Source organism: Xenopus tropicalis, chromosome 3 (assembly GCF_000004195.4).
Source record: "Xenopus tropicalis strain Nigerian chromosome 3, UCB_Xtro_10.0, whole genome shotgun sequence".
NCBI lineage: Eukaryota > Metazoa > Chordata > Amphibia > Anura > Pipidae > Xenopus > Xenopus tropicalis.
In genome coordinates, this window is record NC_030679.2 from 27,782,099 (window position 1) to 27,804,927 (window position 22,829).

Sequence of the window (22,829 nt, forward strand, 5' to 3'; positions counted from 1 at the left end):
ATTTACAGCCCCCAAGCCTACTGAGAGATGACTTGATTTACACACACACTAAGGGGGAGATTTACTAATCCACGAATGGTCCGAAGGCTTCCGAATGCGTTTTTTTCGCAATGATCAGTATTTTTGCGACTTTTTCGTATGTTCCGCGACTTTTTCGTATATTTTCCGCTACTTTTTCGTCACCGTCGCGAAAAAATTGGATTGTTTTTTCCGCCATTTACAATAGCTCAATACGAAAAAAATCGCCACGGCGACGAAATAGTCACGCAAAATAAAATAAAGTTGCGGTGGCAACGAAAAAGTCGCGACAAATACGAAAAAATTGCGATAACAACGCAAAAGTCACAAAATTTTCGTTTCCTTTCGGGATTCGGATTCGTGGATTAGTAAATCTCCCTCTAAGTAAAACTATTGTAATTTAAGACTTCACAGGACCCCCCTACAATTTTGAAACTGCAGTGAATGCTTCCCTTATTGTTATGTCCCTGCAAAAATGTTTTATGGACATTTCGTTTACTAGATAATTTGTGCTCTTCTGCAAGGGCAAGTAACATGCCAGCAAATAACTGATTTACATTCTTTTTCTCATTCATTTGATAATCTGCAAGAACACAAATGGTCCTTATGGGCAGGGCAGGGTACAAGGATTTAATCTTACAAACAAGTTAAAAGGGTCTAGAAAACTGATCATGCAAAAATGGAGGAAGTGCTTTCTTTTGCTTTTTCTTTAAGCAGACAACACACAAGGTAGCATTAAGTAAAGGACCCATATGTGTGTATGTATTACTTTTCCTTTATCCACGGTGCTGCTTGACAATAAAGGAAATCCCACAGTTTTCTAAAAAGTCTCTACACTCGTTTGTTACATAAAGAACACGAAACTAAAAAGTAGTTTACAGCTGGCAGTGCCATAAACTGGTATATATTGAATTTTTACTTGGAACATACTGGCTCCTAATGGCAAACAAGGATACATAGTTACCTGCAGTAATCCAGAGCAACCAATCAGGTAATTGTTTTCATTTCTGTAACTGCAGTTGACTAATAAAAGCTTACTGCTGATTGGTTGTTCTGCATTACTGGTGCACACTGGCACCTATGTTAGTAAATAAGGGCCACTTGGTTGAGAGCCATTAAATAAAATAAAATTAAATAACTGTTTTAGGGAAAAAAAAAACTTGTCAGCAGCTATTTGATAAAGTTCATACAACTTCATATTTTAACAGTTGTAAAACCGCCATAAAAAATAATAAGACTTTGTACAGTTATAATTATTAGCATAAATCTACAACTAAATATGTCAATATTAACATTCACCTTAGTTTGTCAGTATTACTTTCCTTGCAAAGATGACATTCACCAAATGATATTGGCTGGGGTGATATGCTCTGAGCGTTATGCCGGATCTGTAAAACTGTGCAACAAAGTCAGGATTTTTTCTCTTTTTTAGTAGTTTTTTTCTTGTTTCCTGAAGGTGCAGACACTTTTCCCTCTTGTTTCACAGCAGCATTAGCCAGTGTTGCAGTTCCTGGAATGTATATGTTCTGCCTATAGTCTGGCACATGCTGTAGGGTGAACTGTGGTCCATAACAGGCTCCTAATCCCATGGTACCTGTTCCTCCTCCCAAATTGGAACTTTCTGCTGCTTCTGTAGGACATGAAATTAGGAGGGAGACATTAATCTTATTTAGCATTTTGTGAAAGAGATGTCCTATTGTACACATGATTAGAATGTATACAGGACCAAATTACAGAATCCTGTGTTAATGTTAAAGACCCACAGACACAGACTATGGAGACCAATAGTCCTGAACACATCTTCAATAACAGAAAAAGTTAATACATAGAATAACATTCTGAGATATTCAGTTTCCCACAAAACCAAGTGAAAGTATTCCTCACAATGGAAAACAAGGTTACTAGATTTTCAAAGTAAAATCTGGGGACACTAAAAGTCTGATAGGCAAAGCGCACTGTGTAAATTTTATATAGGCCATTCTTGTTTTTTTAACCACTCCCCTTTGAATACACCCACTCAAGGTCATACACACAAGAAAATAAAATGTGTTAGAATGTTATACCTTGGGGCTGCTGTCACCACTTCTGTTGCACAAAAGTAGCCCTCCTACAGCAGAATCACGGGGTGAGTAAGCCAAAAAATAGGGATATCTTGGACCAATAGCCATAGGTGGGGACTTTTTTCCCCAAGGACCAAGGTGAACCCAAGCTGGGCTTGTCCCTGTGAAACAGGGACTGATAGGAACCCTAGTGCAAACTGACCTGTTGCAGAAGCCAAGATCATTGCTTGAAGTCTTTCTGTTTCGACTGGGTTGTTTGGCCAAACTCCAGTTTCTTCAGTAGGTTGGGTTCTAAAGAACCACAGTAATGTAAAAATAAAGAAGATATAATTCAGCATTGAGTTCTTGCAGTCCATCTTTGCATTTACCAACATGCCCCATAGCTGTATCAAGTCAAGTTAATATTAGGTATAATACCTAATATTAACTTGACTTGATACAGCTAGGGGGCATATTACTGAAGGAATAGTATGACTAACACCTCTTTTTTACAACAGGATGGGTTACAAGCTAAAGACAGTATTTAAAACTTTACAAGTTATGTATGATATTTTATCAGTAATATTAAGGCAGGGGGATTACTAATACTATGTAGGCCCAAGACCCTAGGGGTGGTCTATGATATAGCAATAGGGGTTGATAGAGGGAGATGAAATTAGAAACTTTTAGATGAGGCCACAGAGAGAAAATAACACTGGCACCCATGGGATCTCTAGTTACACTGCTGGATTAAATAAGTGCTTGGGTGTCTTTACATATATGTTCTAACAATGCTCTTCTAACAATGTACACCTGATGAGAAAATTATCCTTTAGCAGCATGTTCCTAGCCAAAAATCTGTTTCAGATAAGCAACATAACATTTACTTACCCGCTGGGCCCAGGTTTTTGAGCTTGTGAGAAATGCCAGTCCACATTAGCCTGTGCCTGCTGAATAAAACAATAACACTAATTGTGCTTCTCTGTCTATATAGGACAAAAGGCATTTTCACACAACATATTTCAAATGTATCTCAAATGTGTAATTTTATTTATTCCCTGCCCAAATAAATGAATGACAATGAAGCATTTTGATAAATTAAAATTAAATTACAGGATAACAAGGGAAATGTAGGTCTAAAGACAGCTTATGTTTCATTTTAGCCCAATACTAAGGTAGTCTGACACAGTTTCATATATTAGTTTGCACTGGTCTGGAGCTGCACAGTTTACTTTGTTTTAACTATTCCACATCCCAGCTAGGGCTTTTGGCTACATAAATCCCATGATGAAGCAGGGTAGCAGAGCTCATATTATTATTATTGATGGTAATAATAATAATAATAAGAAGAAGGATTAAAGCTGGCCATACAAGCACAGATAAATCTGCATCAAACAATATTTCATATGGTTTGCTCTTATTTTATGGTGGACCACTAATCCTGATCCTGACCAATATCCATGTCCTATTGCTCTTGGAAACCTGTGTGTAATCTTAAATATTATTTATTTGAATTAAGCTACTTTGAAACTGTCATATCTGCTGTGCAAAGTTTGGTATAGCAGTTTATGAAGTGTAGTATAACCAGATCCAATGGGATAACTCCTAAGGCTTTCTCTATCATATACAGTGAAAAGTGTCCATTTATTATATTGTGCGTGCCACACTACTGGTAAGTTTTAAAAAAAAAAAACAAAAAAAACTTTAAATAAACTTCCTTCTTGCATTATTAGAAGAGCACAGTTTCATTTAGTTTTGTTTTATTTCAGTAGGCAAGTGATTCATCTGTAAGGTTTGTATCATCTAGACCAGTGCTGTCCAACTTCTGTGGTACCGAGGGCCGGAATTTTTCCGGCCTCTGTGGTGGAGGGCCGATAATGGAAGCTAGTTTTGACCACTCCCCTATTTAAAACCACACCCACTTTACACCACACCCATGTTATCGCATGACCATAGCCATATTAATGGTGGTAATACAGCAAAAACCTGCCATACTCTGCCTTCCCTACCCTGCCTGTGTGTGCCATACTCTGCCTTCCCTACCCTGCCTGTGTGTGCCATACTCTGCCAGCCCTACCCTGCTTGTGTGTGCCATACTCTGCCTGCCCTACCCTGCCTGTGTGTGCCATACCCTGCCTGTGTGTGCCATACCCTGCGTGTGCCATACTCTGCCTTCCCTACCCTGCCTGTGTGTGCCATACTCTGCCTGCCCAATGCTGCCTGTGTGTGACATACTCTGCCTTCCCTACCCTGCCTGTGTGTGCCATACTCTGCCTTCCCTACCCTGCCTGTGTGTGCCATACTCTGCCTGTCCTATGCTGCCTTTGTGTATGGCACATACAGGCAGCATTGGGCAGGCAGAGTATGGTACACACAGGCAGCATAGGGCAGGCAGAGTATGGCACACAGGCAGCATAGGGCAGGCAGAGTATGGCACACACAGGCAGCCTACAGTGACGCAATGCTGGCACTGCTCCTACAGTCTGCACAATAACTATATATTAAAAAACTTTTTAATTGCAGTACCACCACAGTATATGTTCTTTTTATAGTGTGCAGGGTTTATTTGTGGGTTTCTACTGCACAGTGGATTACATTTTTAAACAATACAGGGGGTTTACAGCCTGAATCTGAGTTGTGAACCATGCAGGGGGCCAGTATTGATACCATTTAAAGCTTACACAAAGGTAAGCCATCAAAGCAGCCAGGAAGGTGGGGGCCACACAGAGGGGGGGCCGCCAGTTGGACAGCACTGATCTAGACCATTTATCCTGAATACTATTCACCATCCCAGACTATTCTCTAAGTGACTTCAAGGATGACTTTGTGATTTCCTGCAGAATTTTGCTTAGTATGGGGAAAACCTACCGCTTAGGGATGTCTTGGAACAGTCAACAAAAGATGAAGAAAAACAAAATGAAGAAAATAGGTTTTTTTGGGGGGGAGGGGAGAAAAAGATACAGAAGACAAAGAATCAAAAAGGAGGTGGAAGTATATAGTGGCACACATGTTGAAAAAGGTCCAAAAAAACAAAAGCAGCATTGAAATCCAATCTGCCATTGTGACTAGTTTGTGATTGGTACATGTATGGACCTTCCAAAACTTTTGCCGTTTTGCAAATAAAAGGAGATAGAGCTTCTGTCGCTGTTGTGTTTGTGTTGTGCTACACAAATAAGCAGTGCCAGGCTAAGCTCTACATGCACCCAAGATTTTCCCCTGCTGCTGTATGCTTACAAGCCCCTTCAGGGCTGCTACTGCCACCACCACCACTACTGCTGATCATTCACAACCCAGTGCTGGCACCTTGATCACGTCTCACACCATGCTGATAACTAGCCTACTAACTCCTCCACCTTCTTCTCCCCAACCTGTTGTGCCCAAGGCAGCTGTCTACTCTGTATACCCCTAGCGATGAACTCTAATAAGGGTGAATCTAGGTTGTAGTCAGCTGTTCACCATCTTTGCTGGCAGGGCCTTTAAATCTAAGCAGAACCAGAGTATAGATAAAAACACACACATTGTTTATAAGCTTATAGTAGGGCACATACTTCAAATGTTATGGTGGGCATGTCCTAATGGTTCTCCCCCAGAAGCACAGTAGGATGTGGGCAGTCAGAAACAGCTCTAGCTTTCCTTCACACAGGGAAAGATAAACTGTAGTTCCCTGCCAGATCTGCCTGGCCACTGGTTGAATGGCATCCTACAGTGTAGAGAGATGGGAGATACACCACTGACCCCAAGTCAAATGGCAAATGGACATAAAACTGAGCGGACACTAACAATATGTGCACCCATAAGCTTGCAGTGAGCACCACAGTGACTGCTCAGACTGCTTTAATGATTACATTCAATTTCAAGCATTAAAGCAAGGTTCTGGACCTGCTAATAATTACAGGGTTCCTTTAGTTAGTTGCCTTAAGTGAATTGGATACTAATAGTGTTATTAATGCTTTACCCTGCAACTGGAAACAGTGCTGACTAACACAGGAGTAATGGGAGTAGTTATGGGAGTAATGCAAGTGCCCTTTATTTTGGAGGTCAGAGCATTTACTTTAATAAAGTATGTTTGTTAGTAAATCAGGCTGCTGCCTTTCTACACAATTCAGTTGTTAGTATGAATAATTAGGGGTATTAGGGCATGAGGTTTGGTAATTGAGAGTACTCAAGTCATGTGTGCCATAGCCCTATGTCAGGGCTACCTCATACAGCTTTCCTAAAACAAATGCCTTTAGGCAATGCTTTGCATTCTTATGCAGGAAGCCCACCCAAAAGCTAGGCACCCCCAGTGATTGTATTTACTTACCTGATATCCTATTTGCAGAAAACTGCACTAACCCAGAGTGAAAACTTTTACAAAAAAAGGCCATCTTTTTTACTCTACTGCACATGCATTGGCCCCAGAATTTTGAAGAAAGAAGAAGCACAAGAATAGGATCTCTGCCAGGCCGGAGCAGTTTTCTGCTAACAGAAGCACTGGCCTGGGTTATCATGTAAATAAATACAAAAAGGGTGGAATTCCTAACTTTTGGCACCTGCAAGCGATCTTCTCCTTTAAAACTGCAGTTATGCTTGCCCATTCTACAGCTTCTAGTCTAAATTAAACAGTTCTAATCACATTGTTCCTACAAAACAGAATGCTAGCTGCTAGCTGGCCAAGAGTTTAATTTCCCTGACTCTATGTGGCAAAATGTCAGTGTTTCCCTATAAAGATATAAGTCGCACTGCTTTGTAAATTGTCTTTTACAATAATAGAGCAAAAAGTAAGGTTTTTAAAATATACCCACACACTGGAGAAGCTGCTGATATGGAAGCGTGGGAATTCAGTTTATGAAACAAGGTACAACATTATTAGTCAGACATCTTTATTTTGCCACTCATGTCAAAAGCTGCCAATCCGTGCTGTATTTTACTGAAATAAATTCCCACAGAAGATGATTAAATAAAACAAATACTATAATCTTATTACCGTATATACCTGAGTATAAGCCGAGTTTTTCAGCACTAAAAAATGTGCTGAAAAAGTAACCCTCGGCTTATACTCGAGTATATGGATGTGCTGACTCTGACTCGTTGAACGCGCTCATTGCGCGCACACCCCCCGTGGACGGACGTGAGGTAAAATTAGGTACCTCGGCTTATATTCGGATCAGCTTATACTCGAGTATATACGGTAGATGGCTGAGCACTACACTGTAATCACTGTCACAGTTAGTATTGTAAGAGGAGTGGTTATATACATAAACAATATATTTTTGTATATGTACAACATCAGAACTGCGATATTCATTTAAGTGTATTGCATATATTGCATAAGTGTTACATTGTTATATAGGGTTGAAAAAAGACCATCAAGTTCAACCCTTCCAAGTAAACCCAGCACACACAACCTATACTTACCAATCTATACCAACAAATACATAAACTATATATACACAAACATTAATACTAACTGTAGATATTAGTATCACAGTTGTCTTGGATAATATGCTTGTTCAAGAACTCATCCAGGCCCCTCTTATAGGCATTACCAGAATCTGTTATTACATTAGGCCATTCCACAACCTCACTGCCCTCACCGTGAAAAAGCACTTACGCTGCTTCAAATGCAAGCTCCATTCCTCTAATCTAAAGGGGGGGCCTCTGATTGTTTTTATGGGAATCCCCTCTAATGTACAGAGTATTCATGTCCCCTCGGAAGCGCCTCTTTTCCAGAGAAAACAACCCCAACCTCGACAGTCTAACCTCATAGCTTAAATCTTCCATCCCCTTTACCAGTTTAGTTGCAGTCTCTGCACTCTCTCCAGCTCATTAATATCTTTCTTAAGGACTGGAGCCCAAAACTGCACTGCATACTCAAGGTGAGGCCTTACCAGAGACCTATAAAGGGGCAAAATTATGTTTTCATCCCTTGAGTCAATGCCTTTTTTTATATATATTAATAGCCACCGAATGACATTGCCTGGAATTTGACAACTTATTATCTACAAAACCCCCCAGATCCTTCTCCATTAAGGATACCCCCAACAACCCCTACCATTTAGTAGATAGCTCGCATTTATATTATTTATACCCAAGTGCAACTTGGCACTTGTCCACATTGAACCTCATTTTCCAGTTTGCTGCCCAGTTGTCCAGTTTTGTCAAATCGCTCTGCAACGTCGCAGAATCCTGCATGGAACTTATAGTTTTGCACAATTTAGTGTCGTCAGCAAAAATAGAAACAGTACTCTCTATGCCCACCCGCAGGTCATTAATACACAAGTTAAAAAGTAAAGGACCAAAGACTGATTCCTGCGGTACTCCACTAACCACACTGGCCCAATTGTCCTTGGTCCTTGTAATCTATCCTTCAGCCAGTTCTCTCTCCAATTACAAATATTATTTTCTAGGCCAATATTCCTCAATTTGATCATTAACCTTCTATGAAGTACTGTATCAAATGCTTTAGCAAAGTCCAAGTAATTGACATCAACTGCCATTCCAGCATCAAGGTTCCGGCTCACCTCCTCATAAAAGGCGACTAAATTAGTCTGGCAAGATCTGTTACGCATAAAACCATGCTGGCACAAACTTATAGTATTGTGATTTGCAATGCCTTCAAGTACCCTATCCCTTATTACCCCTTCCAAAAGCTTTCCTACTACTGATGTCAGACAAACAGGTCTATAGTTTTCAGGCTGAGAACGGGATCCCTTTTTAAATAACGGCACCACATTAGCAATTCTCCAGTATCTCGGCACCATGCCAGACCGATGACAGATGAAAAATAAGGGTTCAAAATTTCTGCTTTTTCCGTTTTCATCAGCCAACTTAACCTCCCTCCCGTGATCATAAGTTTCCCACCCCTTCTTGCTTCATTTTTTTATTATTCACATAGTTAAAAAATAATTTTGGATTATTTTTACTCCTAGCTGCAATATCCCTTTCCATTTCTATTTTAGCTTGCCTGATAGCTTTTTTGCATGCTTTATTTGCTTCTTTGTACCTGATGAAAGTTTCTGCTGTCCCAGCTAACTTGAATGCTTTAAAAGCACGTTTTTTTCTTACCAGCCTCAACACTAACACTTTTATTCAGCCATAAAGGTTTTGCTTTTCGATGCCTCTCCTGTGCTCTTATTAATAAGAGAATATACAGCTAACTTGACATTTTGGTTCTCCTTGGGACTTCTCAAGGTCGTGTGACCAATTAGCTGTATATAACTTTACTGCGCTTGATTGAATATCACAGTTCCTGGTGTTGCTGATCTTCTTGTGAACTGTAATTTACCTCACCATGCACTTGTATCCTGGGTAACATATTGAAGCTGTGTGCCACTCTATGAAGTTCTGCCTCTCTCTCTAGTTCTCTAGGAGCCTTGTTAATGAAGTGCATGGCAGGCTGCAAAGCACCCTGTTTTTTACAGTTTGTCTCTGCCTTGTGGTTGTGCACTTAGGCTCAGGTCTTTGCAAAGTGCTATAAAGCCTTGTACTTACCACCTATTATTATTATTATTATTATTATTATTAATTATATAGCTCCATCAGTTTACGCAGCGCTTTACAGAATAAAGGGTTACAAAAGACAGAACAGTTAATGTGTACATATAATCGATTCACAAAAATGGGTTACAGTTACATTTGGATGAGGATTGGAGACACTAGGGGGGGGATCCTGCTCGCAAAAAGAGCTTACATTCTAAAAGAGAGGGTGGCTGAGACATAAGTTCAGGGTAGCTAGCCGGGCGCTAGAGTTCATGTTGGTGTGTAAAGTGACAGTAAGTGCAGAGTGAGAGGTGAAAACCAGTGGTTAGTGAGTGTTTGAGGGAAGATTAGGGGTGAGTAATTTCATTTCTGAGGGTTTAGGTTATAGGCTTGAATGAAAAGGTGAGTTTTAAGAGACTGTTTAAAGGCTTGGAGAGTCTTGCAGTGCCTAATGGGACAGTCCAGAGGATGGGTGCAGTGCGTGAAAAGTCCTGGATGCGAGAGTGAGAGGAGGTGATGAGTGAGGAGGAGAGAAGGAGGTCATGTATAGAGCGAAGGTTACGTCTGGGGGTGTACTTAGGGATTAGGGTGGTTAAATAGAGTGGTGCGGCATCAGTGAGTGCTTTATAGGTGTGTACGAGAATCTTGAACTGGATCCTGTACATGACAGGTAGCCAGTCCAAGGATTGGCAGAGAGGGGCGGCACTTGCAGAGCGGAAGGAGAAGTGTGTGAGTCTGGGGGCACTGTTCATGATGGATTGGAATGGGGTCAGTTTAGATAGGGGAAGCACACAGAGCAGTGAGTTGCAATAGTCTAAGCGAAATGACAAGGGGCGTGGATGAGAATTTTTGCAGTCTCATGAGTAAGGAAAGGGCGAATGTGTGCAATGTTTTTGAGGTGAAACAGGATTTAGAGAGTGTTTGAATGTGGGGAGTGAAAGAGAGTCAAATGTGACTTCTAGACAGCAAGCTTGTGGACTGGGGTTATATTAATATTTTCCACGCAGACAGTGATGTCAGGCAGAGAAACAGATTTGGAAGGTGGGAATAGGACATGAATGCAGTCCATTAAGTAAAGGGCTGTCTTGCACCTGATTGCACTGCACATGAAAGTTGCACAAAATTGCATCTTTTAGGGTCCATGTACTTACCTGCGCTCTGCAAGGTAAAAACCTTGCAGAGCGCAGGTAAGTACATGGACCCTAAAAGATGCAATTTTGTGCAACTTTCATTTGCCCTGTGACATTGGCAAGTGCTAGAAGTATGTATAGTCACAAGTATCTTTTATGAATGGCGCCAGTGAGCAATCAGTTTTGCTAAGCAGTGAAACACACAGTCAGCATATTGAGTGTATGTATAGCTGCCTTTTGGTACCTGCCTTAAGTCATTTAACACAACTAGGGGATTGTTTGTTGTATATACAAGTGGTTACTGTGGGTACACTATGCACTCAACTGCATAGCAACCACACTTATAACCACATGTACAGCAACGTGTGAGTACATGGTCCAGGTGTCTGTGTGTTTGTAGCCACTGTTGCAAATATAAGGTTTGCTGGAACCCTCCTTATTGTGGAAGAACATTTTTGTATACCACAAGCTTAAGTTACTTTATTTGAACTCATATGCAGGTAACCACAATCTCCACACAGCTTTTAAAACAGCACAAGCAGTGACCAAGACTCCACCTTGGTTGTATACAAAACAGGAGGAGGACAGGTAAGGAAATCATGTTTTAATGTAAAGAGAGCCAAAATGGAAGAATGCCGCACTCACAGGGCTTAGTGTAGAAAAATAGAGTAGTTTATTCAAACAAAAACCTAACGTTTCGGCTGGAACCTTTCTCAAAGTTTTAATGTAATAAATGTTATTAACCTAGACTACTGTACAGATAGCAACTATGGTGCTTTATGGTAAAAACAGGCAGTGGGGTCAGGTATGCAGTCACTTTACTTTACCAGCCACTACTACTTATCATTTCACTTAAAGGTGGCCATACATGGGCCAACCAGGCATGATAGCTGATTGAGTGTTGGACAGATACTGTACAAGGCCAAACTATCCAACCAAATCTGTGTGAGTCTGCATACAGCCATTGCAACCCCCCTTCTAACAATATGGGATAAAACTCACAGAAGAGTTACCTACCTCATGCAGTTGCATGATGGGCATTGGATGCATAGATTCTTATCTTCAGTTAAAAAATGTACATTTACAATTGTGCGTTTTGCCAATCTGCTTTGAGCGACTTGTCAAGACAACAGTGTGAGTTTCACTGAGCACGGTTGATTTCTTTCTTTGGATTGTGTACAAACATTAGCCATATTATGGAAAAGTATTTTCAGTTGATGTGTTTAAGACACCTCTTAGTTGTTTTCACCAATTTAAATCCAACACAATTGCATGTTAGTTGACCATTAAAATAGAAAACTTTATTGGCCAAGGATCGCACTTGCAGGGAGGCATCAGGTGACTTGGAATTGGATGCAGTTGCACTTTTAAAGAATATTTTTCATTCCACAACCTGCCTATAGTGGCGTGATCCATAGAAATCTCATACCAAACCTACTAATAAATGAGTTGCTAAGCTGACCTTCGTCACCCAAACAGTAATGTAGCTGGCATTCTCAGTTATATGCATTTGCCTTCTTATTTCATAAGAACTTGTAGATTAGGGTTGTCCAACTGGAGGCCCGAGGGTCAGGTGCGGCCCTCCAAAGTTTTTTTATGGTCCCCAGTCTGTTCAAAGAAGCCATAGACTTCATGCTTCATCACCTTGTGGTGCACCTACAGGTTTCTGGACTATAATCACCTGTAGATAACTATGTGTATTGTTTCCTATTGCAGTAAAATGGATGCAACTTGCTGTAAGGGCTCTGGCACACGGGGAGACTAGTCGCCAGCGACAAATCTCCCTTGTCGTGGGCGACTAATCTCCCCGAAATGCCATCACACCGGCGAGAACGTAAATCACCGGTGGGATGGCATACGTGGCGAAGTTGCCTTGAGAGGAAACTTCCACAATTTCGGGGAAATCGCGGCGCCACGGATGCCATCCCACCGGCGATTTACATTCCCTCCGGTGGGATGGCATTTCGGGAAGATTAGTTGTCCGTGACAAGGGAGATTTGTCGCGGGCGACTAATCTCCCCATGTGCCAGAGCCCTAAACCTTAATGTTTGTATTGCTGATAGTGTAAAGTGTTCCAGTTTGTTGCTTATTATTCCTGAGACCTGTGCATGTCCTTTATTAAGTGCACAGCTTGTTGCAATGCTTATATATGGAAATGATTATACATACTTCTATTTTTTGATAAAAGGCTTTTAGGTGTCAGACCATTCTTTGGCATCACTGTGTCTTGTTGGGTTTCAGTCTACTACTATTATCCCACCACCCTGTGACATCTTCCTCTAAAACCACCAGAGCTAGCAAGTTTGGAATTGTTATGGTTCCATGATGGCTCTTTCCACTGAAACCATAATTTTAGGTTGGTGTCTCTCATTGATACAGCTTTTTTTAATGAGTGAAAAGGTGAACACTGAGAGACAAGTATTTTCTCCAGACCAACTGAGATAAGGAGAACTTCGAAGAAACAACTGCAGGTTTTTAGGAAGGTACAAAAGGCCTGTGTAAGCTGTCCTACCACAGTGGTGTCCAATGCTAGACATTTATAAATATATTTATCTGTTATGATGCTTCTATTTATCATTGTTATGCTAAAAAAGCAAACTGGTGTGCCATCAACAGACCTTAACATTATAATGAAAGGATTAATGATTCACACTTGGATTTGACACAAAGAAAAGTAAAATGGAAATGCTTTATTATGAATGCATCATACAAAAAATGGAATGTTATATATACATGAATGATAAAGTAAAAATTTCGTATATATGGCTGCATGTGATGATTTAAATTTGTACATGTTTTCATTTGTCGAGCATTAAGGAACGTGACGTCCTAAAAGCAATGATCTTTATCTGAATACCTCCTGTTAAACAAACAGTTATGATTTTGCTGAATCCTTAATATTTCTGGATAAATAGCAATTATGACTGTATTTCTTAAGGCACTTGCCTGGGTTTTATGTTTTTAGTGCATTACTTACAATTTGCAGAATAAAGACTATATTTAAGTGACAATTTAATTTAGTGACCTTCACAATACTATTTACACTATGAAAATATCAGAGCAGTAAAAGAAACAGATTTGATCTCCAAGGTTGTTATGAACATTATTAAACACAAGTTACATCAGTTCCGATCCTAGAATGGAATGAAAAAGGCATTGGTTAAACTTGGGCCACCACAGGTCCAGTCACAGATGTGGATGGAGAATCAAGCCGTTTCTTTGAATGGAAAAAAAACACATTATACAGGGATCTGTAGAAAGAGGCCTAAGGCATAAAGGCACAGTCCAAGTCTATGATAAAATGTAAATATCTTTAAATGTTTCTTGTGGCACTGTCAGGGCAATCAATGCAAGGATAAAGGGATTTGGTATAATTTAGACATCATTCACGCCATCTATGGTGTCATACATTATAGTATCTCTTACTACTCGTTATGAGAAAAACTGGTAAGTTGTCCCTTTATACCAAACCCCTTGGGCTGTTAAGCCATGCATTTCCTGGTTTCATTTAATGGGATAATAAATACAATAGGATAGGGGGTTTGGAGATGCCATATGCCATATGCACTTTTAGAGATATAAGCATCAAAGCTTTTATATAATATCTAAGTGCAATGGGGAAATTTACAGTTTTTATCTGCAAAGCTAAAACTACAAGCTGAGCTATAAATACTGTCACCGATTCTTTGTTAACTAAAGTAAATGAAAACTAATTAAGCTTTTAATATTTCCATTAGGGAAATCCACAGGGAAATAAAAATGGATGGTATAGTAGCACTTTTATATCAGTAAAGAGGAGCCATCAGACCTTCAGCACAATCAGTTGGTAATGTCTATGCTGGAATAATCTATAATCAAGAGTGTTTCCCAAGTAAAAACAAGTAATGGCCAAGATAGAAAGCGTATAAAGTTTTCCTATTTTAACTGTTTTAATGCTCAGTTTTACACTTGTGATTTCTGTTCTGAATGATGTCAGCACTGGTGACTACGGTATGAGATTTAATATGAAAACATACATTTGGTTTGTTTTTCTGTGAATACAAAAGCTAAAGTTTTCTCCTTGGTTAGCCAGCCTAGATGTTAAAACAAATGGTTATTAGTTCATAAAAAATATCAAAATACAATCAATATAAATTACTGCATTTTGACAAATACAACAGTAAATTAAAATTATAGAGTGTATTTTATCGTTACATTTTTTAGGCGATGTATACCCTTTTTCAGAGAAAACCTGAAATGCTACACCGAACATAAGGTCTTTCTTCCATAGAGTGGACAGTATGATTTGAGTTATATGGTATAATGATCTGTTATGATAGAATGGGCAGTGAATATGCTGACCACATTGCTCACAGATGCCATGAAGGATGATATAGATAATTTTACTACATTTATCTCGATTGACCTTATTTTTATGTAATGGCAAATTCTGTGAGCTCACCTCATTGGAAGCAATAGAGAAGTTAGGATCTGGAACCAGTATCCCTGGTGACGAGGAGTTTGTAGTAACATGAGGTGGCCTCATAAACATAAACTCACTTATATCTGAGACTGGGGAGAAACATGTTCTGACCCTCCGATTAGATGGGATATTTCCAGCACAATCCACTCTGACCCCTATTATAGTGTTACAAAGACTTGGGTGAAGCTGGAAAGTTCCATGTAGTTTGGTTCCTGCGACCACTGTTTTCTTTTGACTTTGCCGACAGCAAAGAGGTAAGTTCTTGTTCTCGCATTTGTGAATTTTAATTCCAAGAGCAGCCAAACCAATCAAGGAGATCACTGAAATTACTATTAAACACACAATAAGATACAGAGTTAAGCTAGAAATATTCCTTTTTTTAGAATGGTCTTTAACACCTTGAGAAATTTCTAAATCTTTATCTTCTAGGGTCATCATTACTGTAACAGAGGTGGATAAACATGGATCTCCAGAGTCTTTAACTAGCAGAAGCAGTTCATGAATTGTAGGGTCAATATCCTGAATGGCGCGTTTTGTCTTTATTTCCCCAGTTCGAAGGACAACACTGAACAACGTAGGATCTGTGGCATCAAGTAAGTTGTACGAAAGCCACGCATTCCGACCAGAATCATAATCAACTGCTGATATCTTGCTTACCATAACATTTGGCCCAGTTAAAAGTGGTATCTTACAATGCGCTACTGAATTAGCTCCAACTATTGGGAAAACAACCACAGGGGCATTATCATTTTGATCTAGAACAAAAACATGCACAACGGTTTTGTTTTTAAGGGGTGGAGAACCAGCATCGGCAACTTCTATTTGAAACCGAAAGTAATTGATTCTTTCATAATCAAGGGGAAACTTAAGGTAGACTTGTCCATTTTCTGAGTTGATATAAATGTGAGATGAGGAAGCATAATCCTCTTTAGGATTTTGTATTATTGTATAAGACAGGCGTGAGTTCTGGTCCAAATCTGGATCTGAAGCTGAAACAGTGCAAAGTAGTTCTCCAGCTTTATTATTTTCTTCAACAAATACCTCATAAACTGGTTCCACAAATTGTGGCGCATTGTCATTCACGTCAGAGACAACCACTGATATAACTTTCTCTGTGGAAAGAGGGGGATTACCCATGTCTTTTGCAGTTATTGTAATGTGATATTCAGAAACGCTTTCACGGTCTAAATTATCACTAGTGATCAATGAAAACTGGTGCTCAAAGTCCTCCCGTACTGTAAATGGGATGTTTTTGTCTACTTGACACTGTACCCTTCCATTATCCCCATGATCTTTGTCTTTTATAGTAATAACTGCAACTACTGTCCCAGCTGGCGAATCTTCTGGAACAGAACTAGAAAATGCACTTATAGTCATCTCCGGAGTATTGTCATTCACATCAATAATATGAACTATGACACTGCAATGTTCCTCCATGATCGGGGTCCCTTTATCTCTAGCCTCAATGTCAATTTCATAAACAGAAACCTCTTCAAAATCCAGGTTACCAAGAACACGGATTTCTCCCGTTTCTGAATTAAGCTGAAATATGTTGCTCAAAGCATCAGAGTTGTGACTGCTGAAAAAATATTCAATTTCGCCATTTGGGCCTTCATCTAAATCTGTTGCGTTAAGTTTTATCACTAGGGAGTTTTTGGGGGCATTCTCTTTTAGCTGGACATTATAGGAAGGCTGATCAAATGCAGGGTGATTATCATTGGCATCTAAGACAATAACATTTATTTGCATTGTACTAGACCTACTTGGAACACCACCATCCTCTGCCTTCAGCACCAGGTGGTGGACAGCGGTCTGTTCTCGGTCTAGAGCCTTCTCTAGAATTAACTCTGGAAATTTGCTACCATCGGTTCGTTTTTTTACAATTAAAGCAAAATTCTCGCTGGGGCTAAGGTGATACTCCTGCAGAGCATTAGAACCTATATCAGGATCTTGTGCATTAGGGATGAGAAATCTAGCACCAGGTGAGGCCAGCTCATTTATTTTTAAAGTAAGCTCATCACCCTGGAATCGTGGAGAATTGTCATTAATGTCTAATATTTCCACTTCAATTCTGTATACCTCTACTGGATTCTCAATGGCAAATTTTAGGTTTAATATACAAGTAACACTCTGTGCACAGAGAAGCTCCCTGTCTATTCTGTCGTTCACCAATATGGCTCCATTGTTTACATTTATAGAGAAATATTGGGAATCAGAATCAGAAAGTACCTGGAGATTAGCAGCCACTAGTTTAGCCACATCTGTTCCAAGATCTTTAGCAATATTACCAACAATTTCTCCCCTGTTCAGTTCTTCAGGGATAGAGTAACGGAACTGTGCATGTGTCAGATTTACGAGCAGCCACAAAGGAAAGAGATGCAGTATCCCCACTTGGAAAACACGGTAACCTGCTGGTTGAATCATTGCAGAAATCCCTCCGATGAAAAGACGTCTCCTTTCAGCACATTTTGAATACAAAGCTACTAATCCTTAAAACAGAGAATTCCGTTTAGATCCTTTTGTAATATCCTTTTCCATCGGAGAAAGAAGCTATGGTAAAATCTAGCTGGCAACAGAAAGAAAATGAAGGTGGAGCAAGCTCATATCGGCCATTGAATTGTATGCAGCACTGCATTGGCTACGGATATATTTTAGCGTATCCAATCACTGTCTGCTTTCACTTAAAAAAAAAAGAAATTTCTGCATACTCTAGTGCAATGTGATTTTTTTTATTAAATAAACATATACACTGCTCCGTAGAAATGAGTTTACTATTTTTTCCCCTGTACCGTAATATTTAGTATAAATGACTGTTTAATTGTGAATTGACCTAGCTGCAATGGAATCACCTATTGCTGAAAAAGAAAACACAAAGATAACTGTAAAATAATCAGGGCACAATACATGTCCAGGGCAGATTTCTCACTAGGCCTGTTTATCATTTGTCCATATTTATTACATTGATGTATTTATGGTAAAATCAATGTGTTCTTGGAAATATAGTCTAAAGTGTTAAGTCATTACATTAGCTAACGTGAACAAAATTTAACCCCTTCATGCAATAAGCCACCTAGGAAGCCTATTTGTCTCTGATAGCACAACATACTCTGCATGCATAAACCCACAGGAGGGGAAATGGTTGCAGCTGTAAAGCACAATTGGTTATGTAACCACTAAAGGGTTAAACAAGGCCATGTTAGGGAGAGGGACAACAACTGCTTCAAAAATATGGCCTTTATTATGAAAAACACTTTGCATCTGTGCCCCCCCCCCCTTTACAGACATGATGAATCTACTTCCATTGTTAACTGCAGATTGAAAGCCTCAGCTACCACCCATGGTGACTAGAAAACTATTTGTGGTCCAAGGCCAATAAAAAGTAACCAGAAATAGAACTAGTGCATTATTCATGTGAATTGTGCAAAAAAAGAAGTAAATATTGCTGCTACAACACAATCTGTTCCGATACAACAGAGTGCTAATTAGTTATCACTGCCACATCATGTTTAAGCCCACACCATTCCCTCTTCCCAGAAACACATTGGCACTTTGTGAGACTGAAATGCACTTGAAGCTTAGATAAAAAAGTACTTCAGATACCATGTTCAGCTCCCTTCCCCTGCAAATAATAAAGCACTGCCACCATTATACTTATAGTAATGTACAATGCAAAAAATATATATCTTGTAGCAAACTAGAAAATGGATTGGTATGATAAGAAACAAGAGAAATCTAAACAATCAGCGATCATAACTATAATTGAGACTGCTGTTTGGCAGAATAAACAGTTTTCTGATCAACCAGATGGTCCTTTGGCTTTTGTTTCTGTGGAATTCTTAGAGACGGGGAACATTATAGCATGAAGCTATCTTTAAATCCCACTGCAATAGCCCTAAATCCGGCATGGAGGGTGCATTGTATGAGCACAGTGCCGTGACTCTTTCTAACACTTTCAACACATTCAGAGCAGTGGGAACACAACGGGTAATGCTGGCCACATTCCTTGCCCAGCAAATGTATACTTGCCATTTAAACTCCCTTTGGATCCTAGTGGATACATTTTCTTAAAACTGTAATCCATAAAGTGGAATGGCAGGAAAGCAGGAATGCCCTCCCCTGATCCATAGAGAATGTTGGATTCTGTTCTGCTGCTGCTGTGGACTAGCAGTTCTTTGGCAGTCTAAGCAAAAGAAAGACAGAGTAGGGGAGGGGTTTATCCATTCACTGCAATAGAGGGGAGGAAACAAAGAAGAAAAATTGGCCGGGGAACCCCCAGCCTTTCAAGGATCATGTTGTGCAGGAAATTACAGATATCCCTATAGATGTCATGTAAATGTCTATATATTGCTATCTACTTTATATCTTTGTAATATATTTGCTTTACAAATATGCTATGCTATTGTTCTAAAATGTAGTATGCTGGTGATAAATACAAGTATTTTTCTGAAAATGTTTTTTTTCTATCTATCTTTTTTCTATCTATCATCTATCGTAGTGACCCATATGGATAATAGCCCCTATGGCTTTAGTCTCTACACTTCCTAGTTCTACTGTTACCAGGCCGACATCTATGTTGCCATTTATCTGTTTACATAATTGTATATTATTGACCCTTAGGGTTATAACCAATTCCTGCACACTGTAATATAGTGTTTGGTAGGGGTGGATCTCTTTTGGCCTGCACCTGTTGAACCAGGTAGCTGCTCCAGGAAGCCTGGGATCAACAAGGCCCAGAAGTATTCGGCCCTAGAGAGACCATCAGCTCTAGTAAAGTTGGGGAGCAGGGACCCAGTGAAGGAGGATTATTTAGAGCATGTTAGTTCTTGTAATAGTATGTTCTAGGAACATGAGTCAGATTAGTAATGGCTAGCAAGTGCAGCTTTTGTGCTCTAACCAGGAGAGATAGCAGGGAGTATTCTCTGAAAAGGCTCTGCCGCCTTAGTGAAGGGACCACAGTAGTGACAAGGGAATCAGGCTTAGAATTAGTCTCCCTGATTCAGGTCTGCTGTAGGGAGTCCGGGCCACTTGATGTGGAAACCCTAAGGACATTCTTTTACATCCCATGCTACTCTCCACAGTGGTGCATTAGTGATCTGTCTCTAATAGCATTTGAACCTGCCAACCTATTGCTCAATATCTGCATTGTGAGTAGCAATATACATGTCCCTGTGGATCATTCGACTTAGACAAATTAAATAATTGTGGCATTCTTATTTATACTTCGTTATTACTTTCTTTTCATCTAGCATGTGTAGGTGTATTCATTTTACACTGTTTTTTACACGGCAAAGCCAGGCGATGTGTGGTGAATTTTATTGCCGTTTTTTTACACGGCATAATAAATCGGCCCTGTGTATGAAATTTATCATGACTGGGTAGCGTCCTGAATGATACTTAATATTGAACTATTAGTACAAATGTTATAGATTCTTTATTCTTTTATGAACATTATTCCTCTAGGTAAGGGTCCCAGCTCTCCAGAGCTGTCAACCATGGAAAGAATGATGCCAGGCCCAGCGACATAGGGAAAAGTAAGTCTCTCTTTCCCACTTTAAAAAAGTGCTTGATAACGGCAGAACAGCAATTAAAAATTGCTAAAGTGCCTATTTTTCATATTGCACAATCCACTAATACTAGCCCCACTTCCAGTTAAAACAGCCTTTCATCTATACTTCAGGGCAGGCAATGATATATGGCATGCAAATATTAATTCACTGCATTGATATCTGGTTCACTTTCAGCCAATGATTGGCCCCCCTTAACCCTGGAGACGGTGTGACAATATGAATATGGGATTGGAGGGCCAGTTCTGAAGTGGGCGTGGAAATTTTAACAGAGTGGCAGGTCTGAGGTGGGCGTGCCAGTATAAAAGTAAGAGTGGGCGGGCAGGTCTGATATACATAGGAGGGGGATGGCAGGTCCGATATGGGCTGGGAGTAATAGTGTATACATAGGAGGGGGCAGGCAGGACTGATATGGGCTGGGAGTAATAGTGTATACATAGGAGGGGGCAGGCAGGACTGATATGGGCTGGGAGTAATAGTGTATACATAGGAGGGGGCAGGCAGGACTGATATGGGCTGGAAGTAATAGTGTATACATAGGAAGAGGCGGGCAGCTCTGATATGGGCTGGGAGTAATAGTGTATACATAGGAGGGGGCAGGCAGGACTGAAATGGGCTGGGAGTAATAGTGTATACATAGGAGGGGGCGGGCAGGTCCGATATGGGCTGGGAGTAATAGTTTATACATAGGAGGGGGCGGGCAGGTCTGATATGGGCTGGGAGTAATAGTGTATACATAGGAGGGGGCGGGCAGGTTGGATATGGGCTGGGAGTAATAGTGTATACATAGGAGGGGGCGGGCAGGTCCGATATGGGCTGGGAGTAATAGTGTATACATAGGAGGGGGCGGGCAGGTTGGATATGGGCCGGGAGTAATAGTGTATACATAGGAGGGGGCGGGCAGGTTGGATATGGGCCGGGAGTAATAGTGTATACATAGGAGGGGGCGGGCAGGTTGGATATGGCCTGGGAGTAATAGTTTATACATAGGAGGGGGCGGGCAGGTTGGATATGGGCTGGGAGTAATAGTGTATACATAGGAGGGGGCGGGCAGGTTCGATATGGCCTGGGAGTAATAGTTTATACATAGGAGGGGGCGGGCAGGTTGGATATGGGCTGGGAGTAATAGTGTATACATAGGAGGGGCGGGCAGGTTGGATATGGGCTGGGAGTAATAGTGTATACATAGGAAGGGGCGGGCAGGTTGGATATGGGCTGGGAGTAATAGTGTATACATAGGAGGGGGCGGGCAGATTGGATATGGGCTGGGAGTAATAGTGTATACATAAGAGGGGGCGAGCAGGTCTGATATGGGCTGGGAGTAATAGTGTATACATAGGAGGGGGCGGGCAGATTGGATATGGGCTGGGAGTAATAGTGTATACATAAGAGGGGGCGAGCAGGTCTGATATGGGCTGGGAGTAATAGTGTATACATAGGAGGGGGCGGGCAGATTGGATATGGGCTGGGAGTAATAGTGTATACATAAGAGGGGGCGAGCAGGTCTGATATGGGCTGGGAGTAATAGTGTATACATAGGAGGGGGCGGGCAGATTGGATATGGGCTGGGAGTAATAGTGTATACATAGGAGGGGGCGCAATGGGCGCTTCTGGTTTGGGTGTAGCAGCGTGGAGGTTTTGGAGAAGGCGGGCACTTTCGGAGTGGGCGTTTCTGTATTAAAGTGGGAGTAATAGTAAATACTCTTTTTTTTTAGGTTTTCTATGCGCTAAATTCAAGTGCGTCTTTCCCTCTACCTTTTTTAAAAATGTACATATTGCTAAAAAATCCTTATCGCACCTCCCTCACTGCTTATGCCCCATTCCTCCTGCCTGCCATTCAGCTCTGTGACAGCTTCCCCATTCATACACCTCCCAGCGATGTCACTCCCTGGCTCTGCCTCCTTGTGTGACATGGATGGGCCCTCCTCCGCTCAGCATAATGCCTCAGCCTTTCCCCATATTCCTAAGGGCTGCAGAAATCATTCCACAGCCCGTCAGAATGATGGTGGAAGGCAGTCCCTCAGGGCAGGGGCCAGGGATGACGTTGTGTTGAGGAGGGAAAAGGGATATGGCAGGGAGGCTGATGAATGGGAAGACCAGGACCTGTCAGGGCAATGTTAAAGGAGATAACATAATTGACATATCAGGTAGGAGG

At 40.7% G+C, this 22,829-nt stretch overlaps 2 protein-coding genes and 1 long non-coding RNA gene across 3 annotated transcripts in view; 2 read left to right on the forward strand and 1 right to left on the reverse strand.

Moving 5' to 3' along the window:
* Positions 1 to 334: 334 nt before the first annotated feature.
* Positions 335 to 17,560, reverse strand: pcdhgc4 (protocadherin gamma subfamily C, 4). The gene is made up of 4 exons (XM_002940000.5): positions 15,090 to 17,560; positions 2,949 to 3,007; positions 2,281 to 2,369; positions 335 to 1,648 (listed from the first exon to the last, which is right to left on the reverse strand). The coding sequence occupies exons 1-4, from the start codon at positions 17,532 to 17,534 to the stop codon at positions 1,428 to 1,430; spliced, it is 2,814 nt and encodes a 937-aa protein (XP_002940046.3). The 5' UTR covers positions 17,535 to 17,560; the 3' UTR covers positions 335 to 1,427.
* LOC116409707 lies at positions 10,990 to 17,504 on the forward strand. The gene is made up of 3 exons (XR_004221944.1): positions 10,990 to 11,236; positions 15,540 to 15,703; positions 17,421 to 17,504. It is a non-coding gene; the product is annotated as an uncharacterized LOC116409707 (long non-coding RNA).
* Positions 17,561 to 19,013: 1,453 nt separating the features above from the next.
* fchsd1 (FCH and double SH3 domains 1) overlaps positions 19,014 to 22,829 on the forward strand; it is a 54,805-nt gene continuing 50,989 nt past the window's right edge. The window contains exon 1 of the mRNA XM_002939991.4: positions 19,014 to 19,094. Coding sequence (XP_002940037.4) covers positions 19,014 to 19,094 — 81 coding nt within the window. The remainder of the gene's footprint in view (positions 19,095 to 22,829) is intronic.